Source organism: Condylura cristata, unplaced genomic scaffold (assembly GCF_000260355.1).
Source record: "Condylura cristata isolate star-nosed mole 26May11 unplaced genomic scaffold, ConCri1.0 scaffold00016, whole genome shotgun sequence".
Classification (NCBI taxonomy): domain Eukaryota; kingdom Metazoa; phylum Chordata; class Mammalia; order Eulipotyphla; family Talpidae; genus Condylura; species Condylura cristata.
The window spans coordinates 18,442,308-18,462,520 of record NW_004567117.1 but is presented as its reverse complement, the minus strand read 5'-3'; the positions used below and the strand labels follow the sequence as shown (position 1 = coordinate 18,462,520).

The window sequence follows — 20,213 nt, the reverse complement described above, 5'->3', positions numbered from 1 at the left end:
GCTTCTTTATTCTGTTGCTGCTTTTTATTCATACATAATAGTAATTAAAGAGGGAGAATATATACTATAATATATTATATAATATATAATAATAAAAATTATTATATAATATATAACAATAAAGATGGCAGTGTAATTTCATAATTATATATGTAAAAGTTTTGCTGAAATAAAAATTTGCTTATTAAGTATATAATACCTACTTTTTAGATTCAATCTGACACAGCACAAAACTACACTATATTCTATTCCATAAGTGGACCTGGAGTTGACCGAGAACCTGTCAACTTATTTTATGTAGAGAAACATACTGGAAATCTGTTTTGTACTCGTCCTGTAGATCGTGAGCAGTATGCATTTTTTGAGGTAAGGTCTAAAATCTATTCATTTTATTAGTAATTATTAAGCCTGACTACTTTGCCTCTCCTCCTTTTTTTGTTTACCCTCTTCTGTTTTCTAAGTTTGCTATCCAGATTCTGACTATGTTTGATAGTACAGACTTGACTTGAAGGACATAATTCTCAGAATAAATGATAGTAGATTTGATTAGATGGTTTTTGATATTATAGATTTAACATTTTTTCAAAAGTAAATTGAATACCACTTAGAAGAGCAGCTATTTCTTTGGCAGAAGAGATCTTTGAACTTCTTAATGGTAAAGAGGGAGATACCAGGCTAATGAAGTTCAAAAGTTAAATCCTCAATGCCTTTGCAACTGGAGAAAATTAACTTGTGATAAGCAGGAGTGTAGACGTGCTTAACTAAAACTATTCAGTCTTTTTATTAATCTGTAACAATTTAGCATTTTATATATATCTATTTTTTACTCTTATGATCTGGTTATTTTCAAATTGATTTTAATTATTTGACATCTGTTTAGGATCAATTAACTATATATCAACAGATAAATCAATTGAGTAGACATGCAAAATTTCAATTATGTATTTAGGTGTAAAATTGCTATTCATGTGGCATTTTTAGTACCTGTAATGTTCTGTGAATTCTATCATGAAAAATGAAATAGAAATTAATATTCTTCATATTATACATGTGACATGTCTATATTCATATATTCACACACATATAATTCATATTATAAAAATAAAAGAAATAAATTGCATGCCATACACACTTTATTTTTGAAAATTTTTTCTAGTTATTTATTTCCTTACATCAATGTTCATTTTTGTACAATATTTTTATTTCTCTCCTCAGGTGTAGTCCCCATAGATCTTCACATGTAATTTAGAGCTATTCATTTGTTCTATTTCTGACTCCTTTCTTTTAAGTAAAAAAAATTCTTATGAAGAAAATTACCTACATATAATTGTCAATATACCTAAAATCTTAATTTGTAGAAAATAATACAATATTCCAGTTAACTACATCTGGGAAATTGGAATCCCAATGAAAAATGCTAAATTAGGGTTTAAAAGATTCAGAAAGTTGTATTTAAAATCCATGTACTTGAAACTTTAGAACAGAAACAAAAAATAATCTTTAAGACAGTCTTGGGAAAATTAAATTCTACTATGTGTATAAACAATAGTACACCAATACTGAGGAAATTGAAAATATCTAATTATATTAGATAATTTTAAACATAAAATGCTGTTGTACACTATGACTTTGGCCTTGTCTTTGGCATTCGCTTACAATAAGAACAACAAAAACAATAACAAATGAAGAGCCTCATACCTCATTGTTGAACAGCTTCCAAATTAAAACTAAAGTGATTTTTAAATCATCTCTTAATAGATTACTTCTGCTTCTATTTTTACTTTGCTTTCTTTATAGCTAACTGCCTTTGCAATAACTCCCGATGGATATACTCCAGAACTTCCATTGCCCCTACTAATCAGAGTTGAGGATGAAAATGATAACCATCCAATTTTTACGGAAACATTGTATACTTTTTCAATTTGCGAAAGCTGCAAAGTCGGTAAGTACCTACCTTAATTACATATACAACTTTAATATACGGACCTTAATAATATGTAGAATCTTAATGTTTCAGTTTATAAATAGATTTTCACTGTGGCCATAGGGAGGCAGCATACCCTACTGGCATGGAACAGCAGACTTGTCCAACAGGCTTCCTGCATGGGATTTTACTCTGTCCTTAGCTAGCTTGGTTCTGTGTCCCTGGGCACGTGTTCTAATTTTGACAAGTCTCAGCTTCCATATTTGCAAAATGGGATACTTACATGCAATATTATTGTGGAGGTTAAGTGAAACCTAATTCATGTGGAATACCAAGCACAGTATCTGAGAAATAGGCAATACTCAATGAATGTTACTTTGTCTTCCCAAGTGAAGTAAATACTTTAAAGATATGCGCCAAAAAAAGCAGGTTTTCACAACTGATGTCTTAGCTTTGAGATCTTTTGATATTCTGCAGTGATTAAATGGTTGACAGAATGAGATCTTTTGATATTCTGCAGTGATTAAATGGTTGACATAATGGTCATTGAGAAAAAGAGATGTTTTCTTAGTCTTAAGAAAAAGGACCATGTTATCTGTGAGTCAGAGTGCAGTATTTGAGTCTTTCAGAGCAGCTCAACTAAACCAAGAATTTTCAGAGAAAACTGACTCATATGATCGATTTAACTATAAACTTATAAATAGAAAAAAGGTTAAAGAAAATTAGAATTCCTTGGCCATTGAGCTATCTTAACTACACTTATAAAATTATATATTATATAGGGTAACTATGGATATGATGATGAGATTTCAAATTAGAACATTGGGATCCTTGAAAGATAGCAAAATTTGCAAATTTACAACACTGTTTACTGTGATATTTGTTGGAGTCATTCAAAGCATTTTGAATGGAGAAATAAAGTGAAAATGTAAACATTTTGAAAATTAAAGAAGATGTTTTCAATATATAGGAACCATCGTGGGACAAGTACATGCGACTGACAAAGATGAGCCAGACACTATGCACACACGTCTAAAATACACCATTATGGAGCAGTTACCAGCATCACCCACCCTGTTTTCTATGCATCCATCCACAGGTGTGATCACCTTGTCATCATCCCAGCTAGACAGAGAGGTAAGATAAATATTAATAATAAACTTGGTTATCACATTACTGTTAATTAATGAACTTGGTTATCCCTGTTTATGTATCACCTATTCATGTGTTTTTGAAAAGCATTTTGTGAATCTATTTTTAGAAAAATTATTATTTTAAGTGTGTTAATAGAGATCATTAAATGTACAGTGTGTTAATTTTGAAAAGCTAGTTCATTGTCTCCTGAATAGTATGTTTTATCAAATTAGACTTTCTAAAATAAGCATATTTGTAATATTAACAAAAAGAAATGCCAACTATGAAAAGTGAAGCTTTTAGAAATATGCAGAATTTTTTTTTCTGCAGATAACAATGCTTTCCCCTCTCTTTCTGCATCGCCCTTTTCTCAATAATTTCATATACATTGCTGGCTTACCATTTTCAATTGATTTGTAGAAATATTTATTGAAGTATTTCACAGGTACCTAAGATGCAGTGCTTATAAAATGGAATACTCTTTTCTTCTAAACTGCTCTTTCCCATGTTTCCCATGACTCCTATTAGTAACTTTTCTGTTACTTCGGATTCATATTCCCATTCCTCTTGCCCTCTAGACCAAATCACTCTCCAGAAAGCATGTTGATAGTCCCTCCACAATTTTCTTACATAGAATATTGGCTACTGAACATATGTGGACACTGACATATAGTAGTTATTTTGTCAGTTCCCTAGCACCAACTTAGGTTAGTAGTTCTACATATTATGTAGATTCTTCATGGAATTTATGTGCCCAGGAAAAGCAGATTAGAAACCCAATCACCTCTTATCAGCAACACTTGGATAGATCCTTCTATAAATCAGGTGAAAACATTGATTAGTGAAGGGATCTTGGGGAGCTTTGATCCAAGAGTGTTGTGCAGCTACCTCTTGATTACAGGATTCCAGGGTTTTTGTTGTTGTTGCTTTCAGACCTTTAAATAGAAGGGGTCTACCTGAAGAGGCCACAAGTTAATATTAAGAACCACTGAGCATCACTTTCTGGTTTCATCAGCCAGTTGGTTATTTCCAATAAATCATAGTTCACTTTGGTTATTCTAGTATATTAGGATGAGGTTTTACATTTTTAATAAAATAAGGCCATTATTTTTCAACTCTATATATGCGATGGATTATAAGGGAAGAGTGAATTAGGAAAATTATGTTGGGAAAAAACTCAGAGATTGAGGGAAATTTCAGTTATATAGATACTACATGAAGACAAGAGAGTTGAAGAGGTGATGGAATAAAGAGAGAAGGTAACTTTGTTAAAGAATGGCGAACACTGTGGTTAAAAGTTTGGGATATCTTTCATCTATTTTGTGTTACAATAAAAGGTGAATTAGACTGAAAGGTATTATTATCATTTTATAAAAAAGGAAGAGAATTTTTCAAGTACCTGAGATTACATTTGTTAATTTGAAGTTGGAAAGAGAGCCCAAGTCTGTTAGCCCAGAAGGCACTATCATTAGTGCCTTTATAATCCTTCTATAATTACTTTTGGTAAATAAAGCCATTATGACAAGAATTGCATTGTCTTAGTTAGTAATGAGTCTTTTGTAATCTCTCATGAATGGAAAGTGGTAAGAGTTGGATTCTGTTTTACATGGAGAGAAAAATTACGTAGCCCAGTCTTTGTTTTCATGTTACTTTAATGATTTTATTTTTTAGTAAATGGAAAGTAAATATTTAAACCTTGTTATTTTACATAAGGATATTTCAATTTATTGTTTTATTACAAGACTGATTTTTTTATAGAGCACAAAAATGTACATTGGCTAGGAGAAAGAACTCAATCAAAATTAATTATTAAGTAATTTTAAACCTACTATGGCTATGGTTTTACTTTCTATGAGTAAAGTTAAAAAGCAATTCCATATTCTAGGAGTGGCACTAAGTTTTAGAAACTACTCTGTTTTTACACAGCAATTGAAAATTATTAGTGTGAGTACTTTTCTTACTACCTGAAAGTTGTGAAATTCAATACTGTACCTCTTAAATTGTTAATGCAGCAAACATTAGAGTGTTAATTAACTTTTCTTTAATAATGCTGCTTTCACTAATTAATTAAATTCTTACTTTCATTTCAGTTAATTGATCGATACCAATTGAAAATAAAAGTACAAGACATGGATGGTCAATATTTTGGCTTGTTTACCACTTCAACTTGTGTCATTCAAGTTGATGATATGAATGACAACTTGCCAGTGTTTACCCAGACTTCTGTAAGTGTATGCTATTAAAAAAGAAAAATATACAACCTGCTATTGACTGCTAAAGATGTACACCTCTTCCAGTGCCTCATAATTTCATATGAAATATTCCAGATCACATGACAGTAGTTTGTACTTAAGAGTTAAAGAATGTAAACATAGTACTTTGGAAATTAGAATAATCGGGTTACTTCTCTTAGGGCATTTTTGTAAAAATTACTAATTAAACTCTTTATTATTTTAGTATGTGACATCAGTGGAAGAAAATACAGTTGATGTAGAAATCTTACGTGTTACTGTTGAGGATAAGGACTTGATTAATACTGCTAATTGGAGAGCTAATTATACCATTTTAAAGGGTAATGAAAATGGAAATTTTAAAATTGTAACTGATCCCAACACCAATGAAGGAGTTCTTTGTGTGGTTAAGGTAAGCACAAATTAGTATATTAGTAGCTTATAATATTATAGATTAATATACTGAAGTTAATGAAAAGGTCATTCTGGTTAAAGTAGATATAAAACATATGTGTAGATCTATCTATCTATATATATATGTAGAGAGAGAGAGATAAATGTAAATGCACTGTTCATATATATAATAGGATGGGTATATATATTTGAGGAGCCTTTTATGAGGAGATGGCTTAGAAATATCACATATGTATTTGGTTAATATAATACATTATTTCCCTTGTAACCAACATCTCTCTCTCTCTTTTTAAAATATTTATTTTATTTATTTATGCATACAAGAGCTGGGTTGTAGCCTAGAATATGGAGTCGGAGGGGTGAGATGGTTAACCAGAGACAGAGTGGGGAGTAGAAAAGGCAGATTGGCTGAAGTACACTGCTGAGGGGAGCAGCGGGTAAGACAGGAGAGGTCTGTTGTGCCAAGACAGGAGAGGTCTGTTGTGCCATGTGAGTCACCTCCTGGCCAGGGATTAAACTTGTGCTGCAGTTGCATAGTCCTAAGACTTAACCCTTTGCACCACCAGAGAGACCTGCATCCAATATCTTTTAACAGTTCAGATACTAGCACAACTATGCTGACAGTGGAACACTGCCAATCATTCCTAGCCTGTTTTTTCTGTAGCTGGGTCAAGAGCTCCCACTTATTTACTGATTATCCCAAATGATGATTAGATCCATAGGCACACTGGTTACAGATCTACTCACCTGTATCTTATATAAATTATACCTTAGCTTCTTGGTTCAGCATGGAAATCTCAACCATTCAAAATGTAAATATTACTCACACCTCTCTTTAAGACTATTCTGTAGCATCTTAGAATTCCCTGACAATTCAGGAGCCAAAGATCAGCCCATAGAATCATATGAGCTCCTTTGATTTTGGACAAAGTCTTAGTATTATTTCTGCTGCATCTTTTCCTACAACATGGTTCTGTCATGGGGCTATGGACTATTCCTTTTGTACATATTCATTAGGAGTATGGATCAAAAAGATAGATTCTTTTTATTAAAAATGTTGAAAATTAGCTGCAATTTGTTAGTTAATCTCCATTTCAAAAATAATAAAGAAATGTCCTTTAAATACTATGTCTGTCCTTCATCCAGCTCCTGCCCTAACCCTTGGTCTTTTAAGTAGGAAATTTATATTTGAGAAGTTTAAAATCTGATCCAATTAACACGGCTAAATATTAAATATCTCAATCTGATTTTCAACACTTGTTTTTGTAGCCGCTGAATTATGAAGAAAAACAACAGGTGATCCTGCAAATTGGGGTAGTTAACGAAGCTCCATATTCTAAAGACTCCACCTCCAAATCAGCCATGAGCACAGCGGCAGTTACTGTTAATGTAAAAAATCAGGATGAGGGCCCAGAGTGCAGTCCTTCAGTCCAAGTCATTCGAATTAATGAAAATGCACCCGTGGGAACCCAGAGCAATGGCTATAAAGCCTATGACCCAGAAACAAAAAGTAGCAGTGGCATAAAGTATGTATAATTTTCACTTATTTAACTCCATATTTGTTATTTTTTTAAAATTTGTAACTAATTTTGAAGCTAGTATGATAATTTGACTTGTGATGCATTTATTTATTTTTTACTTCATCATTATTAACAGGTATAAGAAAGTAAGTGACCCCAAAGGATGGGTGACAGTTGATGAAAACACAGGGACAATAAGGATTTTCAGAAGCCTGGATCGAGAGGCAGAGACCATCAAAAATGGCATCTATAATATTACAGTCCTGGCATCAGACAACAGTAAGAACTTTGTTTGAAACCAGCTATATACTTCCAATTTAGATATCTTCAGTTTTTAAACCAGTAGCACCCATTTGTAAGCTGGGTATAATCTCAGCTTTTTTTTTTTTTTTTCCAGAATGACATAGTTGAGAGATTTGTTGATTTCTGCTTTTTTATAGCACCGTCAGTTTGAGATGACACTCTCTTCTCTTCCCCTTTTAAAAATCAGTCAAAACTCAGGCCCTCCCAGGTAGCACAGTGGGTTAAAGCAAAGCACTATTAAGCTCTCTGCAGCCACTGCAGCATGAGTTCAATCCCCGACCAGGGAGGTGACCCACATGGTGTGGCAGACCTCTCCTGCTGCCTGCTGCTCCCTGCAGCAGTGTATTTCAGTCTATCTGCCTGTTCTGCTTCCCACTCTGACTGGTGAATCCTCCCACCTGCTGCACCTCTGGCTTGTACCCCAGTTCCTGTATGCATAAATAAATAAGTCTTTAAACAGGTAGTAAAAACTTACCTCTATAAAGTTTCTATGTCATATTGCAGATACTTAGCAATAAATGGCATTATAAATGGCAGTTATAATCTGTATAGTGGATATGAAAATGATGTTTTTCCTTTAACATTCCCAAAAGACTTAATCTGACTGTTCTTGCCACTTTCATTTATGTTCATGTGCTTAATAAATATTTAAATTATTTTTCAATGTGTAATTGTCTAATGATTACTCAAAAAAATCAACTGTTGTATTTTCTCATCTCTTTCTCCAGTTGGGAGATCATGTACTGGGACACTGGGAATTATACTTGAAGATGTGAATGATAATGGTCCATTCATACCTAAAGACAGAGTGGTAATCTGCAAACCTGTCATGTCATCCACGGAGATTGTTGCTGTTGATCCAGATGACCCCATAAATGGTCCACCTTTTAACTTCGACTTGGATGGTGTTTCTAATTCAGACAGCCCAAGAAAATGGAGACTGACAAAAATTAATGGTATATATTTCTAAATATTATTTTGTCTCTTTCAGTATCATTGTATCTAAAATATCTATTTTTTTCCTGAAGATTAATTTGCTTTATGGAAACCACAAGTGAAGGAAGGCGAATTCCTCAGTTTTTGGTGTGGTTCTGTCTACTGCTTATCTCTAACCAGTCCATGTAGTTGCTACATGGATTTTCATCATCCTTCTGTCTGTCTGTCTGTCTGTCTCTCTCTCTCTCTCTCTCTCACACACACACACACACACACACACAAACACACACATCTTCTTAGACTAGATCTAAAATAATCACTTCCTGACTTATTTACCTCCCACCTACATAATATTTTTCCTTAGGCCATAAAGTAATATCCATCAGTTGTAAATGTCCCAGAAGTAGACAATGTCTCAGGCAGAATGTATAATAAAGAGTTCGCTTGGTGTGAATAACTGTGAAAGGAAGAGAAATGATTGGGCAAAAAGAAAAGACAAAATGTAACTCAGGCCAAAGAACAGCCAGTAACCGGATGGAAGTCTGAACTAAATGGTGCATCACAGTTACCCCAGGACCAGCCACTGCTCCATCAGTGGAAGGCTGCCTGAGAGAGGTAACTTTGGCAGGAAGGCCCGATTCTAGAAGGTGCTGATAATCTTCTAAGCCGGTGGCCAATGAAACATTGACCGCAGAGCGATGTGGGGGGTATCATAGTGTCCTCCGCCCCCTCCTTTCTTTCTACCAGTGCAATAGTTTCTCATTATTTCTTGTCAGTTATTTTCTTGGCATTCTGCTCCAATCCCTAGTCTCCTTATGAGCTTACCCAGGATGGGCTCTATGGTGACAAGAATAGCAAGGGAAAGGAATCTGTCTCCATACCAGCACCATGCCACTCCCTACCATAACTCTAAACTTTTTAGCATATTCTCTGCCTCTGAAGGCACTACCAAGAGCCACAGACACGATGCCTAGTCTCCCTGGACTACTACATCATGAGTCGGGATCCACAGTAAATACAATGGATTTTGCCTTTAAAATATCCTGATTAAGTATCAGTTTAATACTATGGCAAGTGAAAAACAAAGGTCGTGAAAGAAGGGAAAGGTAGGAAGGAAAGGGGAAGAAAAGCAGGGACTTATAGACATAGGGCAGCAAAGGCCTAGAACCCAGCTCTGTGAACTGAGACAATTCTCATTTTTTAAAATATGAATATTCGGCCCTCCCTGGTGGTGCAGCAGATTAAAGCACAGCATTAAGAAGCTAAAACCACTTCCACATGAGTTCGATATTCGCTTGCCCTGGAGGTGACCACATGGCATTGCAGACCTCTCCTGGCCCGCCCGCTGCTCCCCTCAGCAGTGTACTTCCATGAACTGCCTTTTCTGCTCCCGACTCTGTCTCTGGTGAAGCCTCTCACCGCCCCTGAGCCTCTGGCCTGTACCCCAGTTCTGTATGCACAAATAAATCAATCTTTAAAAAAAATATGAATATACAAGCATGTTGGTGAGTGTGTGTAAATGCTTTCAAGGTTTATCAACCATTATTTCTTGGCAAGAGCTGAGAGTTTGTCCTTTTTTTAGTTATTTGATGCTACTGCATTTCTTTTTTAAATAGTTCTATTTTTCTAAATTTCTAAATTCAATTTTTTCTAAATGAAACACGGGAAGGATTATGTCAATCAAAATTTTGTTATTGTAAAAGTTTACTATATGTGAAATGAGTCAAAATCCTGGGAAACATGAAATCAAGAAGAATGTATCCCAAAGAGCCTTTGAAATCAGATAGACTCAGTTATTTTAATGTAAATCTGATCATTCTATTTATACTCTTTGGACATAATTTAACTTGTGTAAAGTGGGATTCTTTGGGGAAGTCAAGGAGATAATTAGAGCATTATACCAGGGCACAGTGTCAATCATAAATTTTGATTTTATAAGTCTGATTATTATTTCTTACAGAATAGACTTAGCAATTTAACCATGTTTTCTTTTTAAAATTGAGTTAAAGCAATTATGTTTTTAGCCAAATATTTAAATTTATAGTTAGCGTTTCAGACACTAGAAAAAAAATGAACATGTAACTTCAGGTTAAATAGGGAAGCATGGGCAAGAGGAGCCTATATTCAGAGTAGAATTATATCTTTGATTTTGAATCCAAGACTGCATTGGATTTGGATTGGATATGGTGTGTTTACCTCTGATCAAAAAAAAACTATGTGAAAACTGAAAAATATAAAGTTAGTCCCAGAATCTGATAGGACCATGACATCAAGTTCTGGCATCATGACTAGGACTATAATAAGTTCAACGTCAGTGATGTTTTCAGGATTAGTATATGATAATAAATAAAAAGTATTTCTCTTGGTTTGGCACATACACGAAAATAAAGAGAAGCATCTAGAATTTTTTTCCATTAAATTCTGATACTACTCATGATGAAACATGTATAAAATATGTACACTTTATATTAAAAAGTAAGATGTGATAAATGAGCTATAGTTAATGGTCAGATAAACTATTGCAAACATCAAAATGTCTTTTTTTAAGAGAATGTAACCCTTATGTACAAATCCTTATTTGCAGTATGTTTGTAATACATCTAGATCAGAGCCATTCACACTCATTACTATCTGTAGCAGTTGTGAATTCCATCAGGAATGTCAATAGGCGGCAGATTGTGGGAAGTGCCTGACCCAGAATTGAATGCTCAGGTGAAATTAATGACATATAATACTTGGTTTAATTTTTTTTTTTTTCAGACACAGCAGCACGCCTTTCCTGCCTGAGTGACCTTCCATTTGGAACATACCCAGTACCTATCAGAGTCACAGATAGACATGGCCTGTCACGTGTCACTCCTGTACATGTTATATTGTGTGACTGTGTTACGGAAAATGACTGCATATCGACAATAGGTTCGAGAACTGGCAGTGGAGAAATAAAACTTGGAAAGTGGGCCATCCTTGCCATCTTGTTGGGCATAGCATTACTATTTTGTAAGTCATTTCATGAATTCAAATAATGGCCCTAAAAATAACTTTCAAGACATAGTCCTAGAATTAACACTTATCCATTGCAGTTCATTTAGATACACTGTATTTATAATATCATACATACTCACTATAACTCTAGAGATGTCTCAGCATAGTGCTGAAAAGCAATGTAGAAATATAGCAGTGAGCATGTGTCTGTGGCACTCTGGCTAGTGTGAACTGCTATGCCTTATACCACTTTGACACATGCTGTCATGTTTACATTTTTTGGAAGCTGTCTTTGTATTAATTACTTTAAGGTGATAGCTTCACATTGTTTTGTGATAAACTGAGTTCAACTTTCTCATCCTCCAGGTATACTATTTACCATAGTCTGTGGGGTGACTAGGGCATCTGAAAAGCCAAAAGTATTTCCTGATGATATAGCCCAGCAGAACCTCATTGTGTCAAACACTGAAGCTCCTGGCGATGACAAACTTGTAAGTAGTTTGTTTTTGTAAAATACTGGAAAGAATAAATTGTTTTAGCCAACTATGCATGTCTTTCAAGAACATTCTGAGTTCAGGTGATATATGTATCAATATGTTTTCAGTCCTGAGGAACGGATGACGTGGCAGATTACCATGGTGACATAAAAATGTGGCCACAATTTAGCCACATAGTATAACTTACTAGTAAAATTCCTTTTGCAGGTCATTATTACTTTCTAGTTCAAATGTTTCATGATTTCAACCTTAAATACATTCCTTTTTATATATTGAAACTGTTCTTTGTGCTACAAAAATGTTGCATTTAATTGTTCACAGATCATCAACATAATTGCTTTAAATTTTTTTCTAGCAACAGCAATAAAATGACTTCAAGCTTTGATGAGTGTGGGAAGAACTTTAATGAAGTCTTTCTGGCTCATATGTGGTTTAGAAAAAAGCCTGAGTCAAATATATGGAACAGTAATGCTAACAAATGGCTATATTGCCCCAACTTTGATTTCTAGCCCATGTGTAGATGAGGAACAGGTGAATACCCTGTGAAAAACATAATCCATGATTAGGGCAGTAAACATTTAGATAAACAAAAGGATGTTGGCCTCTAGGAAGAAACTATAAAAAAGAAAAATAATTTCCCTTAAAACCACATCATAGAAAACTAGGGGCTAAAGTTTTGGCATTCAAATTTTCCCTCCTTGATTTACTTTTATTTATTTATGTTGCCAGGATTTATTATTTCAGCTAAAGATTTTGTGCAATTTTATTTCTATTTTTTTTATTTAGCTTTATTTAGTTGGACATTAAATAAAAATACCAATCTTATTCTATCCCTGCTCTAGTCTGGTGAAGGGAAAGAATTTAAAGCAAGCAGAGTAAATGTAGGGGAGGCCAGGGCATTGCAATCCTGATTTTGAGATGCTGGAAGGATGTGACAAATAAAATTATACCATATTCCAAGAAGGTGTTAAAGCTTAGTAATTTTAAATTGCATTTCTGGTTTGATTCAGACCACTTGATTTACACAATTTACTTAGTACACCGGATATCTTGAACTATAAGAGGTATTGTGGGTGCATAGTTAGGTACTCAGGATTGCGAAGATGCATTTAGTTCCTGATCTCAGAGAACTTATCACCTACTCAGAAATCCATGGCATTAAATGCATGGTGTTGTTCCTTTCTTATTTCCCCCCCCCCCATGCCTCTTTCTCCCTCATTGTCTCCAACACAAACTTTTTCATTTCAGTATTCCACAAATGACTTCACATGTGCATCTCATGGGGCTGCATGCAACTCTACTCATGCAATTTGTGGCCAGGTGGGAGCAGGAGTGAAAAATGGAGGGCAGGAGAACATTGAGATGGACAGAGGGCCACACCAGACTCTAGAATGCAACCAAATGAGTGGGCATCACCACACCCTGGATTCCTGCAGAGGTGGACAGTACACCCTGGACCCCTGCAGGGGAGGTGGACAGCAGACCCTGGACCCCTGCAGGGGAGGACAAGTGGAGGTGGACCAGTGCAGACACGCCTATACCGAGTGGCATAGTTTCACGCAGCCCCGTCTCGGCGAAGTGAGTTCCCCTAAGTGTCTTCAAGCTCTATTTTTATTTCTTCTCAACTTTCTAAATGATTACAAACTGATCTTTATTTTCAATTTTTACAAATATACTAATTGGGAAGTTACTTTGTCCTAATTTTGATATGTTCAGATACTAAGTGGATGCTTTTTTCCCCCCTCATATTGTAATTGTTTTTAATTCTTATTGCAATGTGTGACCCTATTTACATATTTTCCATGACTTTGTTTTGATAGTTCCCACCCGACAAGTTATATCTTGGAAACCAAAAGTGTGGGGCCAGGCACTTCCAGCCTGCACAACTACATTGCCTGTTTGGAAAGACCTGAATCCACAATGATTTGGGTTCCATGTCCTGGGTGCATCATACTTTAGCCATAACTTGGAAAGGGAAAAGATGATTACTTAAAAGAAACACTTGTATACTTGCTGCCACATATGTGACTTTTGGGAACATGCTAAGTGATGCATTTATAGTGTGATTTGTGATACAGACCAATCATGTACCATTTTTTATATGTAGGAATCCATTAGAGGACACACTCTGATTAAAAATTAAACAATGAAAGGTAAATCAAAGCCATTATTTTTATGTTGGTAATTTCTGGTGCTTAAAATAGTAAGAATAAACCATGCTGTGTCTGTCCTTTCCACAGAAGGTGAAACTCTGCAACCAGGATGTAAAACACCAGCACGCTCAAGACTACGTCCTGACCTACACCTACGAAGGGAAAGGGTCGCTGGCTGGTTCTGTAGGTTGCTGCAGTGAACGACAAGAAGAAGAGGAGCTTGAATTTTTGAATCATTTGGAACCTAAATTTAGGACATTAGCAGAAACATGCATAAAAAGATGAATATGTTCCAGTAAGCTACGAAAACCAGTGGCTTTTTCAACTTTTGTTTTGTTCAAATCACACAAAACATTTGTTTTGTTTCAGCAAAACTTTTTGTTTTGTTTTCATGATAAGCCAGGATTTTTAAAGTCTAGAAGAAGTTATATTTAGGCCTCTCCAGCCTTTCTTTTGATGGGATCTCTTTTGCCAAATGCACATTTAGTGGCAGAGTACATGCCCGAATTTCCTAAGATTTACATAGTTTTCACTTATTTGTATTCCACTCAAGAAGACCTACAAATAAAAATAGGAGGAAGTTTGCATTACTGTTTACATTTGGGGAAATGATAATAGCCAATTTATAGTGCAGGAAGCTATTGATATAATTAATTTAAGTTTATAGCACTACTTGAAGCACAACCTAATAGAAAATTATAGAGACCTTGTGTTCACATTATCTCAAGTTACCTAATTAATTGATTGTGTGTTGCTTGAAATCTGTTCTCTTCACCTTCCTAAAGTTTATATATCTTGTCATGTTGTTTTATTCTTATAACATGACCTTTCTACATAATGCAAAGGAATCCCAGCCAGCACTGACTGTTATTACAATAATTTTGCTGGAGTTTAGTTTCTAGCTTATATTTTTTATGAAGTCCTGTACTGAATTTTCATATCCTGTGTTACCTACCTTATCAGTTAAAGTTAAGGTTAAAAATGCTTTGAGAATGTTATTTTTCCCTGAAAGGTTTTGGTTTTCAGCATCTCCCACTTTCTTTCCCTCTGTTTCTCCTCCTTTACTCCTCTCCCCTCTTCTTCCCACCACCCTTTCCCTCTCTTTATTTCTGTACTTTTCATTCTTAACATTCCTACTTAGATTGAAAATCTAAGTATCTTTAGATTGTTTTAGATGATAGAAAGCAGAACTAGATATTTTAGATAATATTTAGTTATCTCTCTCTTTTTTTTCCCATAAATTGAGTTATTCTTTTTTGTCTTATGTAAGTGTATGTATACTTGGATTTTCTTAAAAGCAGTATAATGTTCACTTTATTGCTTCAGCGATCTTGATGATATCCATTATTGCTTCAACAAAGAACCTTAAGTTGTGCAGTGGAAACTAGAAATATGTCGTGCTTTTATTAGGTACCATAGTCTATGTTAATGAAAGGAATAGTGTGATTAAAATTGGGATGTGGACATTGAATACATTTAAAGATTATGTCTTTAATGTAAGGATGCAATTTATAAATGCAAAATAATGATGGTTTTTGAAATAAGCTTCAAATACTGGGATTGTGGAAACTTGCTGGGAAAAGTAATTTCTAACTGTCTAGGTGAGATGGCTAGTATATCTTTTTGTTTATAAAGTTATTTTTTAATAAGTAGATATTTTTGAGATTATAGTTTTTTTAACAACTATAGGAGTGGGTCAAATTCTTTAAAATTTGAAACAATAAAAAATGAACTTAAATTTAACAGTCAGCCCAATTCCAGACCATATTTCACAACTTAATTCAGTCAATGAATATTCTATGTATACTAACCAGGTGGACATTAAAATTGTATTTCTCCATTTGTACTTGTTAGGTGTGCCTACCTTGAATTCATAGGTTGACTTTAAATAATTATTTTTAAGGATTAACATTAGGTTATTATTTAGGAAACAGTTATGTTATTTTCATAACTGCTCAGTCAAAAATACTATTTCTCCAAGTTATTTGTCATAATGAACAGATTTTTTTTTTAACAAGTTACAAGTCATTTGAAAAGTTTGATATTTTTAAATCATGTGCCTGATATGAACGTTTGGGACTGCATTTTTCTTAGAGAACTGAATCTCTTCCTTAGGTTCTTGTTCTACATTTTAAAAAATTTTACAGCTTGATTTGGAGAGTATGTTGGTCCATTTGTTTTCACATTTATATAATTTTACTATTCTAAAGACTGATGCTATATTTGAGAATTCACATAATTTCTGTGTTTGGGTTTGTTTTTTTTTTCTCCTTAAGATGGGGAATAATAGTAGAACATCTTTCCTAACATGGCTGTAAGATATTGAATAAAAAATGGTTTTGAAGAATAAAAGACATACAGAGTGGTAACCTAAAAGTCCTGATTATATTATGATTTCAATTAAATCACTTGTATAAACCCCTTTTTACTATCAAGAACTACCTCAGGAAATAAGATCTTAGAACTTGTGGTTGTTTGACTTTAGAGTGTTTGCCATTTGAGAATAATGATGAGATCTTCATAACAATGGGATCTTCTAAAATCAAAGGCAAAGAGCTTATATTGCAGAAATTGTTGAAGCATTTACTGGCATTGCCTATGAAATAATATGAAACTTCTTGGTTCAAAGTAACTGCAAAGCAGTATAGCCACATCTTAAATGGGCACAGGTCTTAATGTCCTATAAAAATATGTGCTTATGATTCCTCCCTTCCTTAGCTTCTCTCCTACCTGTTTTGCCAGGGATCGCTTGTCTTAGAAACAAGCTGTCACTTGCCTGAAAGTTTAAGGCTTTTTTCAGTCACCATGGTGACCCTAAATCCAGACTTCAGAGAGAGTGCCTTGATGTAAATCCCAGCTTCACCCATACTTTCAGTGGAGGCTAGAGATGTCACTTTGAGTCTAGTTTCCTCACTCACATAACCTGTGTTTAGGGAATTGGAGGAATGTATTCATAGTTTTTATTGTCATTTAATTCATGAAAAGAGTTGGCACTTACTATCCATTAGTTGTTACTAACATAGAAAAGATGCCTGAGTGGGAAATAATCAGAGCTTCAGTCTCCATTCTGCTTTACAACCAACATCTTCCCATTCATTTCCCCCAAAGTCTTCCCTGTGTTTGACCTGTGATGACCTTTGGGAATTTCAAAATTCAAAATAGTTTTCAAGTCTCTCTTGGTGTTCAGGAGTTACCCCCAGCCCCCAAATCAATGTGATAAATCTTGCAACTTAAGTGAAAAGCAAAGAAAGTTTATCAGCCATAATCTTAGGGATTTCCTCTAAGAGTGGGAGAAACTTCAACAGGAGAGAGGTAGTGGGAACTTGCTATTAGTTTCATGTATTCTATATTTGGGATATATATCTCTGTAATCATTTTCTGCTTTATTCCCACCCTCCCCCCCCACATCTAAAGGCTGCTTTTTCTCTTTGTTCCAAAATCTGTTGCATAAAATCTTACTTTAACTTTGTTTTCTTCTTTAATCTCCATCTCCAGCCTTTTCTTGGTCTCCAGGTTGAAGTCTTTGACCCTAGATTTTCCCCTGTTTGGCACCTTAGGCATTTATGTCTTGAGAATAAAATGCTTTCCTTCTTTGTGCTCAGAAGGAACATATTTTCAATCTTCTTGAATAAAGGAAGCTCCAAAAAAGTAAATTAAACTTTATATAGAGATATAGCTTTTGTTGCCTTTGCTGCAAAACTTCTGTTATCCTTCTAGTACTTGAGTCTCATGTAAAAACAATCATGGAGTTCTTTTGGGTTTCCTCTTTCTAATTACTTAGGCTTAAAGCTGAGAATCCTTTATTACTCTTGCTCGTATAGCACATGTAATTATTGCCCCAACATGCCAAATCTTATGAGAAATTTAAACACAATTTTATTTATTTATTTACTAGATGAGCGTTTACTGCCTTCCCAGAATTGCCATTTAAGGCCTTCCTCTTACAGACTGTGCTGGTATGAGATTCATGAGGTGAATCAACTACTCTACCTGCCCACACAAGTCAGTACAAGTCATTGTGAGTGGCTGTGAGTGTGGAATAGTAGCATTTTAAAAAATTACAAGTTAAATCGTTTAAATTCAAGCATGCTACTTTACTCTCCTTTGGCATAGATGTGACATAGATTCTGCACTGAGTTACTTACTTTTCTAACATAGAGGTATTGACTGCATTGTACAACAAATGTTTGCAATCACAACATAATATAAGAAAGTGAGGTGGTGAGATTTTGGAATCCCTTATTCCATGGCTGTACTACGCTGAATAAGAACTTATTAATAAAGGTTATTATCCATCTTCTTCACCACTGCATGCCCAGCTCATACAAGAGTAGACATTCAGTATATCTACTAGGTATCTGGTACTTGATTAATGCCTAAAGAGCCATTCTTTCTTCTATCATGGAACATGATATCTTTTGGCTAATGTGAAAGTCATATTTGTGATCATCATCTCATTATTAACATGTTCCAACACTGCAGTGGAAATAATTGTTGCTAAAGAAGTATTTGCTAATACCTTAAATAAAAGCAATGGACCTTTACTAATGTTTTAGGAATTTAAGAAATGATTCTTATGGATTTCCCAAAGCCAAAGTAATTATTTATAAATGGTTGAAAGTCAAGTCTTTACTCATGAAGTATACGAAGGAGCCAGAAGGAAGGAAGGCGGTGCAGAGCTGAAGCTTCCTTTGAGATAGAACAGAACATTCTGTACCAGGACACCATGAGGTTCAAGTATGCACTGAGAAAGGAGGAAATCTGGTGAAGACAAGAGGGAAGGAAAAGAAATGTGCAGCTATGAGGTTATGGATATTTTCTTCTGTGAGATGAAAATTTCTCAGAGAACATATAGAATATGATAGCCTCTGCTCAACTTGCAAGGAAAAGATCTATCTAGGTAATAGAGGGTAAGATTGAGTAAGTAAGGAGACAGGTTTTACATTTTTTATTTTTAAATCATTGGTATGCTTTCCTTTCCCTCCAGGAAGAGGGTCACAATCTTGGATTTAAATCTTAAAAGGTAAGATTTTGATCTTTCTTCTTAAGAAGATCCTCTTTCCCACCTTCTTCCTCCTGTTTATTCCACCAATAAGTAAGAAGCAACTTAAATCACTTTTGCTTAGCATTTTTAAAATTAAGCAAAAGCATACTTTGTAGCATTTTATATTAAATATGCAATGTGGGGTCTTCATATAAAACACAAAACAATATTAAACAATAAGACACAAAAACTTAGTGTGACAGTGTAGCTAATTCATGGTGTGAAGAGAGAATATTGATCTTATTTTATTAAAACCACTTCTTATGCTATATAGAGCAGAGTTTCTGTGCTGTAGTATTGGTGCTTGTTGGAATATTTGCTTGCATTATGTTTTAGTATTTGGTTCAAAGATAACCTGCCTGGACTCACCTACTGATAAGGATTAATGATTGGGTTTATGTTGTGATTTGGAAAATAAAGAAACACGTACTTTTAGTTCCAATTGGAGGGAAGGTACATTCAGCAAAATGTTAGATACGTATCAAAGTGTTTGAACACACTGATAAGTAGAATCGCACAATTTCAGTCAATTAGTCATTTCAAAATGTCGGCAGTATCTATGATTCCTACTTATCACATAGGGACATACTTTACAGCACAATCATGGAACTTCATAAACACTCAATAAAGAGCAGCTAACTTTGCCGCATAAGTGCTTCTAGCTAAGATGCGTACAAATTATGTCACATCTATTCCCAAAACAAATCAGGATTCTCAGTTTCCAGAGACAGTCAGGATAAGGAAGGTCCACACAAGGTGCAGTATGTGGCCATGTCCAGGAGGTGGCGGTTGTTTGGCAGCGGCAGCACTGTGTAGTTGGCAGAAGCCAAAATGGGTAGGGTGGCAGGTAATGCTCTTTAGGTGACTATGGAAACCAGCAGCTTCAGAGGAGCCCGTGGAACAGGGAGGGGACCTAAGGGAAGAAAGAATCAAGACTTTTTAACTTAATTAGTTCCCTTGAGGAGGGAACCAAATGGGAAATTTCTAGGAATAAAAGACATAGAGGAGCCCATAGGGAATGAGAAGTTTAGAAAGTCAGAATTGAGAACAGTGAAGGTGAGTGCTGGTGTGTGGG

At 34.8% G+C, this 20,213-nt stretch overlaps 1 protein-coding gene across 1 annotated transcript in view; it reads left to right on the top strand.

The window, feature by feature from the left end:
• LOC101630826 (desmocollin-2) overlaps nucleotides 1-16,455 on the top strand; it is a 31,334-nt gene extending 14,879 nt beyond the window's left edge. Inside the window, exons 6-17 of the mRNA XM_012725783.1 lie at nucleotides 211-366; nucleotides 1,798-1,942; nucleotides 2,895-3,061; nucleotides 5,149-5,283; nucleotides 5,516-5,701; nucleotides 6,973-7,229; nucleotides 7,360-7,502; nucleotides 8,255-8,482; nucleotides 11,223-11,459; nucleotides 11,811-11,935; nucleotides 13,190-13,519; nucleotides 14,182-16,455. Of these exons, the coding sequence (XP_012581237.1) occupies nucleotides 211-366; nucleotides 1,798-1,942; nucleotides 2,895-3,061; nucleotides 5,149-5,283; nucleotides 5,516-5,701; nucleotides 6,973-7,229; nucleotides 7,360-7,502; nucleotides 8,255-8,482; nucleotides 11,223-11,459; nucleotides 11,811-11,935; nucleotides 13,190-13,519; nucleotides 14,182-14,379 (2,307 nt within the window). The 3' untranslated portion in view covers nucleotides 14,380-16,455. The remainder of the gene's footprint in view (nucleotides 1-210; nucleotides 367-1,797; nucleotides 1,943-2,894; nucleotides 3,062-5,148; nucleotides 5,284-5,515; nucleotides 5,702-6,972; nucleotides 7,230-7,359; nucleotides 7,503-8,254; nucleotides 8,483-11,222; nucleotides 11,460-11,810; nucleotides 11,936-13,189; nucleotides 13,520-14,181) is intronic.
• The last annotated feature ends 3,758 nt before the right edge of the window (nucleotides 16,456-20,213 follow it).